Source organism: Lissotriton helveticus, chromosome 2_2 (assembly GCF_964261635.1).
Source record: "Lissotriton helveticus chromosome 2_2, aLisHel1.1, whole genome shotgun sequence".
Lineage (NCBI taxonomy): Eukaryota > Metazoa > Chordata > Amphibia > Caudata > Salamandridae > Lissotriton > Lissotriton helveticus.
In genome coordinates, this window is record NC_136060.1 from 181,028,793 (window position 1) to 181,043,559 (window position 14,767).

Sequence of the window (14,767 nt, forward strand, 5' to 3'; positions counted from 1 at the left end):
AGTGATCAAGGCATCCCCAAAACGGAGCGATTTCGCTACCTGCAGGTCCGACACTGGGTTCTCCACAATGATGTGCGGGAGGGCACGGAGAGACACCTCACTACGTTCGAGAAGTGGCAGCTCACACGACATAGTGACGCACATTTGACGTCGGACTTATATGAATTTACCAGAGGCACTCCTGACACTGGGAAGACTCCCGACCAACTAGAATGGGAGGGGGAGTTAGGTAGGGCCCTGAAGCAGCAAGAATGGACTGATATCTATTATAGGGCCCGGCAATCAGCACGTAACATTGGCTCCATTGAGACTGCTCCTAAAGTGGCCACTTATTGGTACGTAACCCCTATAAGACTCCATAGAGGTAACCCTTCCCAAAGTCCGCAGTGCTGGCGAGCCTGTGGTTCACTGGGCACCCTTACCCATCTGCTGTGGGAGTGTCCTTCCCTGGGGGCATATTGGCAGCAGATCCTTGATGACGCCGACTCCCACTTTGACACCCAGATTCCTGGTCTATGTTCTTCTGGGCCTCCCTAACGCCATTACTTTCCCCCTTAAATATCGGAGTGGTAAACAGATGGCACTCGCCCTAGGAGCGGCGGTACACAATAATATGACTCACTGGGGTACCAAGACAGACCCTACATGCCTAGGATGACTTCTTACGCTGTGGGCCAAATTGGTGAAATGGAAAAGATCTCTCTCTCTTTGGCTCACCCAGGGGCTTCCTTATCTGTGGGCACCCTTTCTCACGTTATTGACATCAGAGTTCACAGAGCTTACCTGCCCCAAATATCTGCGACTACTGAGACTTGCAGACCCCCCTAGACTCACTGCCCCAACGCTTCCACTATCTAGCATACTCGATAGGGTCTTTTCCCATATGTTCTTCATACTCTCATTTTATAGAGGTGTATTCTTTCCCAGGGACGAGGAGGGCGGTGAGGGTGAGGCGATGTTTCTTCTTTTTTGTTTTGCTTTGATTGGCCGAACATAGTAATACGATTGCCAGGTTGCTCCCTGATGAGCATAGAGCACAATGGCTCATTCGTCATTTTCTCTGTGTTTGAAATCAATAAAAGAAATTTAAATATATTTTTAAAAATAGCCTGGTATTATCAGAGATAAATCTACCTTTACAAAACCAGATTGTTCTCAGTTCAACTGATCCGCAAAGAGTGGATCTAAATGCAAAGCAATCATTTTTGTAAAGATCTTATAATCAATATTAAACAGGGATATTGGTCTATAACTCTTACATAATCTAGGATCTCTATCTCCTTTATGGATCAAACAAATAAATGCATCTTGACAGTTACCTTGAGCTGTCCCTGTTTTAGAAAAGTAATTAAACAAATTACATAATTTTGTAATTAAAAAGTGGGAAAAAAAGAAAAAAAATTCAATTGTAACACTACAGCCTGGTGCTTTGCCTTTTTTAATTAAATGAAGTACTCTAGTAATCTCGGCACAAGAGATATCCATTTCCAGTTCATGGAAATTGACATCCTTCACAGAGGACAATTTTTTAAAAACACTTCTTTCCCTCCCAAGATCCACTGCAAGCTTCATAGTTCATCAGGAATGCGGCGTGGGTTATTTGGAGGATAAAATTGCCATGGCCCCCCTACTAAAATGGTTGGCAGTCTGGTTAAACCCAGAGCTTGAAGTGAACCATGACATTTTAAAAGATTGTTTATTGCTAGATCACTGGGAAAAGATTCCCTGGTTGAAATATGTGCAACAAATGTGCGAAAAGCTGGGACGGCCCGAATTGTTTAATAAACCCTCTAGCTTGGTGAAAGGAGACTTGAAATGGGCAAAAAACACCTATTTGCTGAATAGAGAAATGGACAGAGAGGGCAGGGAGCTGTTAAAGCCCTCTGTCAGGACCCATCAGCTGATCGTTTCCTCTGGCTCTGAACCGGAACTGTACCTTAAAGTTGTAAATGATGCCAACCATAGGTACTTGCTAACGAGATTCCGATTGAATAAAATTCACCTTCTAATTTCTGGCCGCCCTGTCTGGACCAGGAGCACGGACCTAGATTTATGCAAATGCGACGGTTGTTCAATTATGGACACTGCTCACTTTTTGTTTTTCTGTGATCACTTCAAGGGTATTAGATCAAAATGTATTATACCATTGTTAAAAGGAAAAGGTTTTAGGCAAGTGAAGCCAGCTTTGTTGTACCTTCAACTTTTGACAGAAATATGGGAAATCTTTAACGTGGCAACATTTGTAACCATAGCTGTGAGACTTGGCAAAAAGATCGTTTGGTCCTAGTTGAGCTTCCATAAATGTTAACCACTGTATGAATTTTTCAATTAGGTGATCAATGTTTATGTTGTTTTTAAACTTTTGCCACCATGTACTGCATAGTTTATTGGGCATTCCCTGTTTTTTATATATGTTGTATTTTATCATATATTATGCAGCCTGGTGACCTGTGGACCTTTTTAATGCTTGTACACTTTTAAGGTTTTTGTGATTTAAACCGAATAAAGTATCTTTTGACTTTGACTTTGTCATCCTGCCCAGTGTTTGGTTGTCTGGAGGCAAGTTATTCCACAATTCGCTCATGTAGAAGTTCAGGAGTGTTAAAAGTATTATAAAATTGGGCAAATTCATGTAGAATATTATCATCCTTAAATATAGGGACATTATTATTCTTTAAAGTGCATTCCGTGTTAGTTCTTTCTTTTTTAATTTTTAGATAGTTTGCCAAATGTTTTTCAGTTTTATTTTGTCCACCATAATATTTGCACTGAAGATACAAAGCATTTTCTTAGGAAATGTTAATAAATTGGAATTTGCCTTTTACAATTTTGTCCATACATGGTTTGGATGTAGATGAGTAATACAATACTGATGTTCTAATTTTTTTATATTGTGCTTAGAAAATTCTCTATATCACATTCTCTTTTAGTTGATATATGGGTGACTATGAAATCCCTAGCTGTCGCCTTAAAGGAGTCCCAAACCACTTGTATAAAAACATCACTAGTAGAGTTAAGGTTGAAGAACTTAATAGCAAATGTCTGAAAGGCGAGTGTGAAGGATTCATCCATTAAAATAGCATTGTTAAATCTCCATTGTCTGCTTTCATTTTGTAGCATATAAGCAATCAAGATCAATACTGAAAGGAGCATGATCGGATATTAGAATCTTGCCGATCAGACCACTGGTTGAGGTCCATGATCTATGTTTGAATACAAATATATGATCAATTTTAAACTGTGAATGATGAACTAGAGAGAAAAAGGTGGACTTCCTTAAACTAGGATTACACAGTCTCTCTCAGCAAGATGGCGGCTGTGTGACCGGAGCGGGTGTCACTCCCTGATCGCGGCTATCTCTAAAGTGAATATGGGAGATGAAGTATAAGCTTTATCCCGAGCTGGAACTGCAGTGAACAAAGGGGGATTCTAGCGAAGTAGAGGACGGTGAAAAAAGAAAGTGAGCCGGATGATCGGGCTCCTTGCAAAGGAAAAGCCGTGACTCCGAGCAGTGCGGTTCAGCTTAGCTATCCTCAGAAGCCGTGCTCACCTGTGGACCTGGCGGCCGTGGTCTGCGGGGAAAGCACGGTGTGACGGGAACCGGAGCCAGATGCTGCCTCGGAGAAATCCAAATCAAGTGGCGCTCAGCACTAAGGCGGTCGCGGCGGCTGCGGCAGCTACGGCAGCTGGAGCAGAGAGGAAAATGCCGCTGGGCAAGGACACGGATGCTGTGCTGTCTCCCGGTGATGAGAGGGACGAGCGGGTCGGTGATAAGCACGGCTCTAAAGCGGCGGTGTTGGCGGTGATCTCCAAGAAAGTCAGCGCGAGCAAGGCAAAGGGTATGGAGGTGGCTCTCTCCCCCTCTCATGTGAGAGATGAGACTGCAGGTAACAGAAGAGGATTAGTGAGGGGCATATTGCAACAAACTGACGGTGGTGGGCGAGGGAAAGTGCCTTTCATCCCTGGAATGTTCTCGGTAAGCCCATTAACGCAAAATCGGGGACTAAACTCCTTGCTAATACAAGCAATGTGTCCGGGTGGCAGCTGAAATATATTGAATCAATTGGCATTAATGCTGATAACAATGGCGACAAAATGGGTGGCAACACTTCTGCAGCTGTTACAGAGAAAGATTGTATTAGCATGGCTGTTACCCTAGGGAGTTCTGAGATTACAAACCCCCAAAAGACTGTAGAAAGGGGAGCTGAGGCTGAGGGGGGTATTGGAAAGCAAATATTAGAGGAGGGGATAAATCCTGTCGCTGTCTCTTCTCTTCAAGAGAATGCTGGGGTCCTCTGGACATTGGGGTGGGGGGGGGCACACTGGATACTCCAGATGGGAAGAATTTTTTTTCACTTGCAGAGGAGTCTGATTCAGCCATTCGCACTGATTTAGATAACTCCGATGGGACTACTGGAGAAGATAGCGATAGCCCCCCACAACTGCGGACACTCTAAAAGGGGGCGCTCGACGGCATAGCAGAACCAAGAAGAAAGCCTCGGCTAGCCTACGATGAGAGAGCATTCGCTCTGAAGTTAGCGACAACCTTCAATGTGATTATGCTACTACAAATCTAGCAGTAATGGGTGAGCCGTGATTTCAAGAAGACGATCAACAGGCCTCCTGTAGACATCGGATCCACCACCCTCAATCAGCTTGATCTATGCTACATTGAAAGCTATGCAAATAGAAGCTCGGCAAGAGCACTAAAGAGCGCAACTGGCAACTAAAAAGATTCAAGGGGCAATTCGTAAAAACACCAAAATCTGCTCAGAAGTTGCGGCTAGAACTACGGCCCTTGAGGAACGCATAGTTGGTTTGGAGGCCGGGCTAGAAAGCACCGAATCGAAGACAACCGCAAATGACGCAAGATTGGCGGACATTATGTGGAAGCTTGAAGATTCAGAAAATAGACAGAGTAGAAATAGCGTACGCCTATTAGGGATCGAAGAAAAGGCAGAGGGGGATGATGTAAGGGGGTTTGTACTGAAATTGTTTAAATCTGCATTTCCAGAGCTGTCGAATTGGAACTGGGAAACGTAAATACAGCAAGCCCACAGATTTCCCCTAACCTTGAAACATAATGCAGGATACGACTCTAAACCCCGAGCAATTTTTTGTAAATCTGTTTTTATTGTTTTCATTCACAACTTCGGCAGGAATATCAGAATGCATATAATCACATGTTACAGCTAGCTTATATAACCATTTAAACAAATCATCGTTAATTCCTGCATTAATCTGGCTGACAGCAATTGAAACATTAGGCAATCCACTCAACACAGTTCCCTTACATATCCCCAAACTCATCCTCAGAACTGTCCTCATCGAAATCAGGTATCGGTTCACATATGGTCCCCCGGTATGCATTCCATGCTTCCCATATTTAGGGCCATTTCCGGGGGCATCTCTGGTTTATGTAAACTGTTCTCTCGGTTGACATAGTAAGGTCCATATCTCTACACCAGGTCGCCAACGATGGCAGTTCCTCGGCCCCCCATTTTTGCGCTATATTACGTTTTGCTACCATGAGTCCCAGTGTGACCCACGTTTGCCCAGAACGCGTAAAATCATTGGGTTCACACATGTTTAATAGGCATCTGCGCAGCTCTGGCACGAGCGATACACCCATTGTCTGTGATATCGTTCGTAGTACTTTTCTCCAGTAGTCGGCTATCTTTGAGCAGTCCCATAGCGTGTGGAAGAAGGACCCCTCCTCCCCACACCCTCTAAGGCAATATGGATGTTGCGCCCTGCCCATTTTGTATAGAGTGCATCTAGTATGATATGTGCGGTGTAGAATCTTAACTTGCACAAGTCTGAGCCGAGAGGGTATACCCACTTGCTTGGGCAAGGCAAGGGCCTCCTGCCATTCTGTTTCATCCATGTCTCCCACGTCAACTGCCCATCTGTCTCTTAGTGATATTGTAGGGTCCGGCAGGTTATTGACTAGTTTGCGGTAAGTAAAGGACGTGGCGCGCTTTGGCATGTGGCCTGTAAGTAATCTATCTTCCAGTGGGGAAGCTTCAGGGACCTCAGTATCCTGCGGCAGTACCGCCAGTAGTGCGTGTCATATTTGTGTGTTTTGGAAAGCCTCGGTTGGAGCGAGGTCGTACTGTTGCCTGAGCTGGTAACCCCGAGCAATTTTAATTTTTGGGGGGAACTTTTTGCTGAGACAGGCCGTATTTGAGAAGGCAAGGCCAGATGCCAAGACATCAGCTGAGGGGCAGACTTTTTTCATGCGGCCTGATTTCTGCCACTCAACAGTGGAGAGGAGATGGCGGCTACGCCAAATGATTAGCCCCTTTAAAAAAAAGGATGTGAGGTGTATTTGATGAATCCTGCACGGTTGAAGGTCATTTACCGGGGAGGATTTGTGTGTTCACTTCCGAGATCCAAGCTGAAAGTTATTTGAAAGAACTAACTGCTAGTTAATGGACTTTAGCTGTTTATAGGCGATTGATACATCGGGATCCTGCCTGTGGACTACATTTTATTATGTAACTATGCTTGGGTATTCAGAATTCTATAAAAGAAGGATGGATATGATTGATGTGGTTTTTTTGGTCTTTTGGGTGGGGGTCCCTCTCTTGAGCTTTTTGTCAATCTCAATAGAGTTGGGCTTATCTTTTTTGTTGTTGCTCTCCCTTTTGCTTATTCTTCTTTAAAATCCAAGCCGAAAGCTATTTGAAGGAATTATCTGTTGACTTTGGCTGTTTTATAGTCTGTTGGATATATCGGTGATCTGTTTGCGGGGTATGTCTTTTCCTGCAACTGGGTTGGGAAAATTGGAAATGTTAGAAGAGAAGGTGCGATATGATTGGTGTCGTTGTTTAGTGGGGGCCCCTTTCTCGAGTTCTCTGATAATCCTAATGGGGTAGGGCTCCCTTTTTCTCAAGGGGGGTCTTCTCCATTTCCTCCCTTTTCTTTTTCCTTTATTTGAGGGTCGGGGAGTGACAGGGGCGACACTCAGGAACACGGGAGGCATTGCAAGGGTCTGAGGACCTTTTTTGCCTTAGTGGAGGGCGTGGGGGGTGGGGGGAGGGGGTGGTGGATCCATCTCAGGGAAGGGAGAGGTTTGTTTCAATAGCAGGGCAGTTTGGGGGTATGAGGGTAGTTGGGTTGGGTGGGTTTTTTTCCCGGTTTGGGTCTCTTGCAAGGAACTGATGTTTATACAAACTGGGATGGATTAGGATAGCCTCTAATAATATTTGCGGGCTAAATGACCCAGTAAAAAGGCACAGGGTGAGAGAAGATGTCCGGTTCTTGAAGGCAGATAGCATCTGCCTCCAGGAGACGCACATCGAAGCCAGTTGTAATAAACTTTTGGAATTTGAGGGGTTTCAACTAATCTCCTGGACAAAGCAGGAAGCAAAGACAAAAGGGGTTGCAATACAGGTACGGCAGGGGTTAGCTAATATTGTTTGTTCTTCTGCCGATGAGTATGGCAGGTGGGTTATTATACAATGCATTATTAATAATAAGATGTTTACACTTTGGTCTATCTATGGCCCGGTATTAGATGACCCAGAACTTTATAAATGGCTACGTTTAGAGCTGGTTAGTTGGCCCTCCCCGATCATATTATGTGCCGATTTCAATATCAATATAGCTTGCAGGGTAGCCCACCACCCAGAAACTGGGTATTGAGGGCGGAAGCCTAGAGTTTTTAAGTCTCTGGTTCAAATGAAAGAATTACACAGTTTGGTCAGCTAGGAGTAATGATCCAGGGTTTACTTATTTCTCTGCACCACATTGAGTTTACTCTAGATTAGATTATTTTTTTTATCTCTCAATGCTTGACACAGGGTGCTAAAATAACTAAATACCCCAGAGTAATGTCCGATCACAACCCGCTTGTATTGGAGGTTAATATCCAATTTAGTGGGAAAAAACATGATAGTTGGACTTTCAATCGGGGTTTGCTGAGATATAGTGTTTATATAGAATACATGGCGATGTGGATAACCAGATTTTTAAAGGAAAATATTGGCAGCACAGATATACAATATGTTTCGGATACCATTAAAGCCGGAATTAGGGATGAGACTACCCGGTATGGGTGTGAGATCCAGAAAAAAGAGAAGGAAAAGGTCCTCGAGCTGTATAGAGTACTTGAAGATGCAAAGATTAATCTTGTCAAGGTCATATCGGTGGGTGGAGAGGTTGAAGCAGCACAAACTAGGATCACAATTGCAAAATCTGCCATAACCGAAATTTCTTTAGCAAAATCTGCAGGCAAATATCTAGCCTGGCGATCTAAATTATATGAAAGTAATGAAAGGGCGGGTCACATGCTAGCAATAAGGACCAAGGAAAAAATGGCCTTTCTCGGATTGTTAGCATAAGGGATCAGGATGTTGGTTTGGTCACCCGGGAAGGGGCAATTTTATTGGTCTTTCAGAAATTTTATCAAAAACTTTACTCAGAAGACCTCAGGGATAATGATGAGATACAAGCGGAAATACAAAGGTATGTCAGTGATATTGAGCTTGACCCATTGCCACCTGACGACTTTATGTTATATGCTCTGATTAATTCAGGAGAATTATCTTTTGCTATAGATTCTCTCCCATCGGGAAAAGTTGTGGGTCCAGATTTTTTACCTGGTGAATTTTATAAGATTTTTCAACCTCAGCTTATGCCTATTATGTTGGAGATGTTTATAGTGGTTCAGAGAGGGGAGAAGCCCCCAGAATCCTGGCGGATGGCTAGGATAGTTACATTCTTAAAGAAAGGAAAGATAGCGACAGATACAGGTGCCTATCCGCCAATTACGCTGATCAATAGTGAAATTAAAAATTTCTCTAAGATATTTGCTAACCGGTTGGCATCGGTTATTAAAAAAATTGTCTCCCCTCAACAACATGGCTTTGTCCCAGGGCGAGAAACTATCGATCACATACGACGAAATATTACTTTGTTTGATTGCACTAATGTCACAGGACACCCTATGGCTTTAATTCTGCTAGATGCGGAAAAAGCTTGTGATAGGGGTTCCTGGTCTTTTTTATGGGCCACTCTAAATCATTATGGTTAGGTGAAAAATACATTCGATCTATTCAGAGCATGTATGAACAACCAATCGCTAAAGTATCGGTGATGGGGGCCCAATCCGGAATAATAAATATATTGCGAGGAACAAGGCAAGGGAGCTCGTGTTCCCCCCTGCTATTCGCCAGCTATATAGATCCCTTAATTAGGAAGATAGCGAACGACCCAATAATTCAACCTGTGCAGGCTAAGGGTGAAGATGTAAAAATTCTCGGTTACGCTGATGATTTAGCGATCTTGACTTGCTCTCCACAGCCGGCCCTACAAGAAATCAAAACTTTAACATCACAGTTTGGCAAGATCTCTGCTTACCATCTAAATGAGGGCAAAACGCAAATAATTTGTAATAACAGAGCTAATTTAGTGGATCATCGGATAGTAGAAAATTATAAATACCTAGGCATAGAAATTAGTTCGAAACCTGAAGAAATTGTGGAGCTTAATGTCAAGCAACTCATACAAAAACTAGATATAGATGCCCGTCGAATAAACAATTTACAGTTGATATTGATTGGCAGATGTAATGTTGTCAAAATGATATTCCTCCCCAAAATGTTATATTGCTTTAGAGCAATTCCCTTGCTGATAGATAAAGTGTGGTTTAAAAAACTTGATCGGATCGTTTCATGGTTTTTATGGGCTGGGAAACGCCCAAGAAGGGCCCTCAAATGTATGACTCTGCCCAGAGATAGGGGAGGGTGGGCAGTACCTAATTTTCAAATTTACTATTGGTCTATTACATTGAGATAGGGGAATTATTGGATGGAGGAGTTTCGGACTGCCTGGACAAATCAATATATTATTTAATTTATGGGGCAGAGGCTAGGGGACTTTTTTTGCAGCATATAAACTTTGCTTATTTTAAAAGGGTGAGATTCAAGGTCTTTAGAGTTTGGACGGCGGACCGCAAAATGTTCGAAATCGGGCAGTTTCATGTATACTCTCCCTTTGCAAGGAATCCTTTATTTCCAGAAATATTTCAGGATGTCTATTTTAAAGAGTGGATAGACAAAGCGGTTCAGTGTATAGGGGATATTATACCTGACACTACCATAATATCCTTTGAATCTATTAAACAGAAATATGGGATTGAGAACAAACAATTTTTTGAATACCTACAGATTAGGGATTTTCTTTGTAAAATAACTGCTACCTGGACACATATCCCACTAGTTGATTTGATTAATGGGAGTCAATCATCAATATCTTCTCTATATAAATTAATAAATAAGAGAAGGAGCGATAATTTAGCTAAGCATTTTAACAGGTGGCAATTGGTTCTACAAGCAGGACAAGGCGAGAATTTGTATATAACTCCTGCTCGAATTTATAAATGGCGGGGACTTCTGGGATAAACTGCTCACGATGTGGGCTGCTCGCTGCGGATAGTACGCCTATGTTCGCTACCTGCCCCAGTTTGTTTCAATTGCTTAGTAAAATTGAACAGCGTTTAGAACAAGTTCTCTGATATTTAGTATCATTGACCCCTCAGGTTATTATGTTAGGTGTTTCCAATCAAAGTATGGTTGAACCAGACCGTAAGATGCTGTTCGTAGCAATGGCGGTATTGCGGCTCTGCTTAGCAACGCTATGGCTTGATCCGATACCCCCGTCGATACATGTATGGTTCAGCAAACTCTTATTTGTGTATCACTGGGAGATTTCTGTGTACAGGAGAAGAGGAAACAGGGCTCGGAGGGAGGGAGAACAGATTTGGGGATCTCTAACTAATTGGCTGAACCAGGATTAAGGATAATGCATAATGTTTAGTTTGATTGGTCTATGTATGTATTTTCTTTTTGGGATTTTATACTTTCCTTCTTACCCTGAGGGGATCCACCTGGGGGGGGGGGGGGGTTGTGTGATGTATAATGAAAAACAGGACCGAATGCATAGCTATTCATTGGATGTTATTTTTCTTTTTTTTTGTTATATTGTCTATCTGTCAATGTTTGACGTCCTAATAAAGATTTTTTTTTAAAAAAAGGATTACACAGTCTCCATGCATCAATAGGTGACCTATGAGTTGTTGCAATGACAACCTGTTTATGCATTTTACTTGGGATAAAATTAAATTTAGAATTCCTGTCAATAAAATGATGAGATATCAGGTACAGTCTCCACCAAGAAGTAAATTGTCATCAAAATATTCCATTCACTAATTGTCATCAAAATATTCCATTCACTTTTGAGAAATGTTTCGCAAAAAGCAATTGTCACTTTGAGTTGGACCATTTACAATGAAAATAGTTAATGCAACGTTCTGATGAATAACTCAACAGCCACCCATTTTCCCTCATCATTACTCTCTTAAGATATAAGTTGCATGTCTAGATGTCATCACATTCAATGATCACTCAGTTTATTTTTCCCGAACCTGGAGAGGAAAAAATATTGCCCACCCAGCACTTTATAAGCTTCAATATTTATTTTTCAGAATGATGGTTCTCCTGCAGTATTGCAATATTTGCTTTAGGATTGGAAAGATGAGCTAAAATTCTTTGTTTTTTAATCGGAGAGTCCAATAGCTTGACATTCCATGATACTACTCTAAGTACCATACTGAAACAATAAGGGTTAATAAATAACAAACATAAACATAAAAACATATCCATCATGAATTCATGACATTTATACAGAAAGCAAAGTAGAATTAGTATTAGATGTTAAAAGGAGAGGTTGGGAAAATAAATGAGAAATGAGATAGGAAATAAAAGAGAATACAGACGTTTTCTAGTCTCTCCAATAGGTTTGAGTACATCAAAGATTTCAAGATTGGTATTTTGCCAGCCTCAGGTCTCCATTTTGCTGCCTGCTACGGAGATGCTAATAAGTGCCATGTTATAGGTGTATATTTGTGTAGGATGTATGGAGGGAAAAGCAGAAAAAGTCTACAGATTAGACATGAGTTCCTTGTAAACATTTCACTAATGATGAGACTACATCTAATGTGCGAATAGTCACCAGCTAAAGCCTGCTTCCAACAGGACAATGAGGTATCCAAACTGCACTCCAAAGGAGAACATGTTTGGGTAAGATGTGAGAGTAGGGGGAGCATTGGAAATAAAGAGAAGTGGATGGTACAGGGAAATATTCACCAGGAACGTACAAGCACTGAAGTGAAAGGGAATTAAATGGAATTCCTGATAGAGAACGTGGTCTTCAAAGACATATTATCTGCATTATTTAATAGACTAAAGTATACTTCGCAACAACAACAATTATCGGAAATGTATTACAATTAGATCGCTTTATTACACATTAAATAAGTGGGCTATCACCAGCATACTTCAAATCAGCTGATCATTTTTTATTTAAAAATGAAAAAAGAGACTCTCTTCTGCCGCCTGATATTTAATACTGGTAGAGCACAGTGTAATGTAACAGTATATTCATTGACATGTTATGCACTCTTAGTATATCTTCAAACTGTTTGCAGTATGACAATCATATATACAATATCAAGCACCCAACCGTCTACATCATACATGGTCTTGGATTTTACTGGCTGATTGGGTGGGCTATAATACATATCCCTATACTGAACTGTATCTTTTATTTCTTACAGTTGTAGGAGCTACAGAGCTCTAGAATGACAAGGAGCCCAGAACGCTAACATGTGATATCTACTCTATACCTTGTAGGATTGTTGTAGGATTGTTGAATACATCACAGTGGCACCCTCATTGGAATACTGAAATCATCTCACTTGAAATGTTTTCGAAAAGGGGCATTAACTAATGTCGTTTTCCTGCATTTTAAACCCTTCTGAATTTAGTGATGTTTTGGGCTGAGGACATCAGGAACGATTTGTGTGAGAGGAAAGTGTATGTTTATGGATAGGTGAGAAAATCTATTAACCCATACGCTTCTGGGCATTAATATCTGTTAATTACCCTTCCCCTCTTTATGCACTCTTGTCTTCATCATGGGCACATAATACCTGGAAGGCAATTAACAACAAATAACATCAGCAGCAGAAAACAATACGACTTAAATGGTGTGTCACTCATACAGTTAATACAATTCAGCTCCACATTTTAATGGTAATACATTAATATTTTGGTCATTGTCTGCTATGGGCTACAGTAAAGCCTGCCTCCATGACAAACCATTGAGGAAATGCTATTCCCAGCCTGCAGCTGCTCCTTCTTACGTAAACATGGTGAAATACACATGATAACACAACAGACAAGTATCATAAGAGGAAAATGTCAAATCGTGGAAGTAAAGTGGTCTGCAAGTATTATTAACCCAGTACAGCCGCGTGCAGGTCCTTAATTATATTAGTAACAGTGACTGTTTGAAGTAAGGGATTCTTAGTAGTCAAACTGTACTACTATATGACTATATAACATTTAAAAATACATTTTACAAAACCTTTAAATAAACACACAGTTGATAGATATTAATACATTGAAACATCTGTGGGCCACTGTCCTTGCAATTAGAAGTGATTTAGTTTAATGAAAGAATGACAGAAAGAAAGCACCTAAACTAACTGCAATCCAAAAGTGAAATCTGTTTAAAAGGAGGTGCCATATTTATACTGTTAATTCTGCCGTCCATTTGCAGGGAAAATACTCATCACAAAATGGCAGCTGTCCACAGCGTCATTTAGTCACACACTTCCCTTTGGTAGTTTCTACTTGTAACAGGGTAGCCTCAGACTGTACTTTTTAGCTGAAGCGTTAGGCAATTGTGCATTGGTTGAAGTCAAAAAGTCTCTTCCGTGCTTGCTTTTTAGCGTGATTTACTGCAGTCCTCACAGCACATTCAAACACCTGCTGCACCCCCCTATTACTCAGAGCAGAGCACTCCAGGTAACCTTTAGCTCGCAAATCTTGTGCCAGTCGTTTGCCATCCGCCGAGTTGATGCAAGACAAACGAAGAGGTCCCATCTCGCGTTGATCTGTTTGCGTGGCTACCACTATCACCGGGGTCTTTGGCAAATTGCTCCTCACTTCGGCAATCCACTTGTGCCTCAAGCTCAAGAAGGAGTTGTGGTTAGCAACAGAGAAGCACATGAGCACCACATCTGCCTGCTGATACGAAATTGGGCGGATGCCTTTGAAAGCCTCATTTCCAGATGTGTCCCAAAGGCCTAAGCTAATCTGAATTCCATCCATGAAGACATCAACCCCTGTGTTTTCGTATACCGTGGGCCTGTATGCATCTGGGAAGGTTTCTGAGGTAAAGCGCACCAGCAGAGCCGTCTTTCCTACTGCAGAATCCCCCACCAGCACACACTTAATTGAATCCATCCTCAATAGCGTGTTTCAATGAGTCAAAGTTGGCCAGCAGAAATGGCGATTCCCATGAATAATTAAAAAAATTCCCTTGAAGGATTGAACAAGATATATTATTTTCTTGAATGATCAAGTATTTCTCTAATATAAATACACATATTTTCTGTAGACTTGGATCCTTGCTTCGTTTCTCTATCTCCAGTCAAAAATGGTCACCTAAAAGAAAAAAAAACGGTTAGTGGAAAATTTGATCCTTTAATCCCTACCACAGACTTATAATCGATTCCATTATTCAGAATAATTGTCAGCAGTTACATAAATGTGAAACATGTTTAATAATGTAGTCTAGAACAAAAACCTACATAATAAATTATTTGTTTAAACATTTCCCAGGAAACCATCACAGGTGCAATTCAGGGTCTAATTGTAGAAAGCGAAAAATTCAGGGCCCGATGTACGAAATT

At 41.5% G+C, this 14,767-nt stretch overlaps 1 protein-coding gene across 1 annotated transcript; it reads right to left on the bottom strand.

Moving 5' to 3' along the window:
• Nucleotides 1-13,609: 13,609 nt before the first annotated feature.
• RHOH (ras homolog family member H) lies at nucleotides 13,610-14,457 on the bottom strand. The gene has a single exon (XM_078678310.1). The coding sequence runs from the start codon at nucleotides 14,316-14,318 to the stop codon at nucleotides 13,746-13,748; it is 573 nt and encodes a 190-aa protein (XP_078534436.1). The 5' UTR covers nucleotides 14,319-14,457; the 3' UTR covers nucleotides 13,610-13,745.
• Between the last annotated feature and the right edge of the window lie 310 nt (nucleotides 14,458-14,767).

Bases quoted from the DNA above. Each gene is read 5' to 3' on its own strand.
- RHOH (XM_078678310.1), bottom strand. From the start codon at position 14,318: ATGGATTCAATTAAGTGTGTGCTGGTGGGGGATTCTGCAGTAGGAAAG.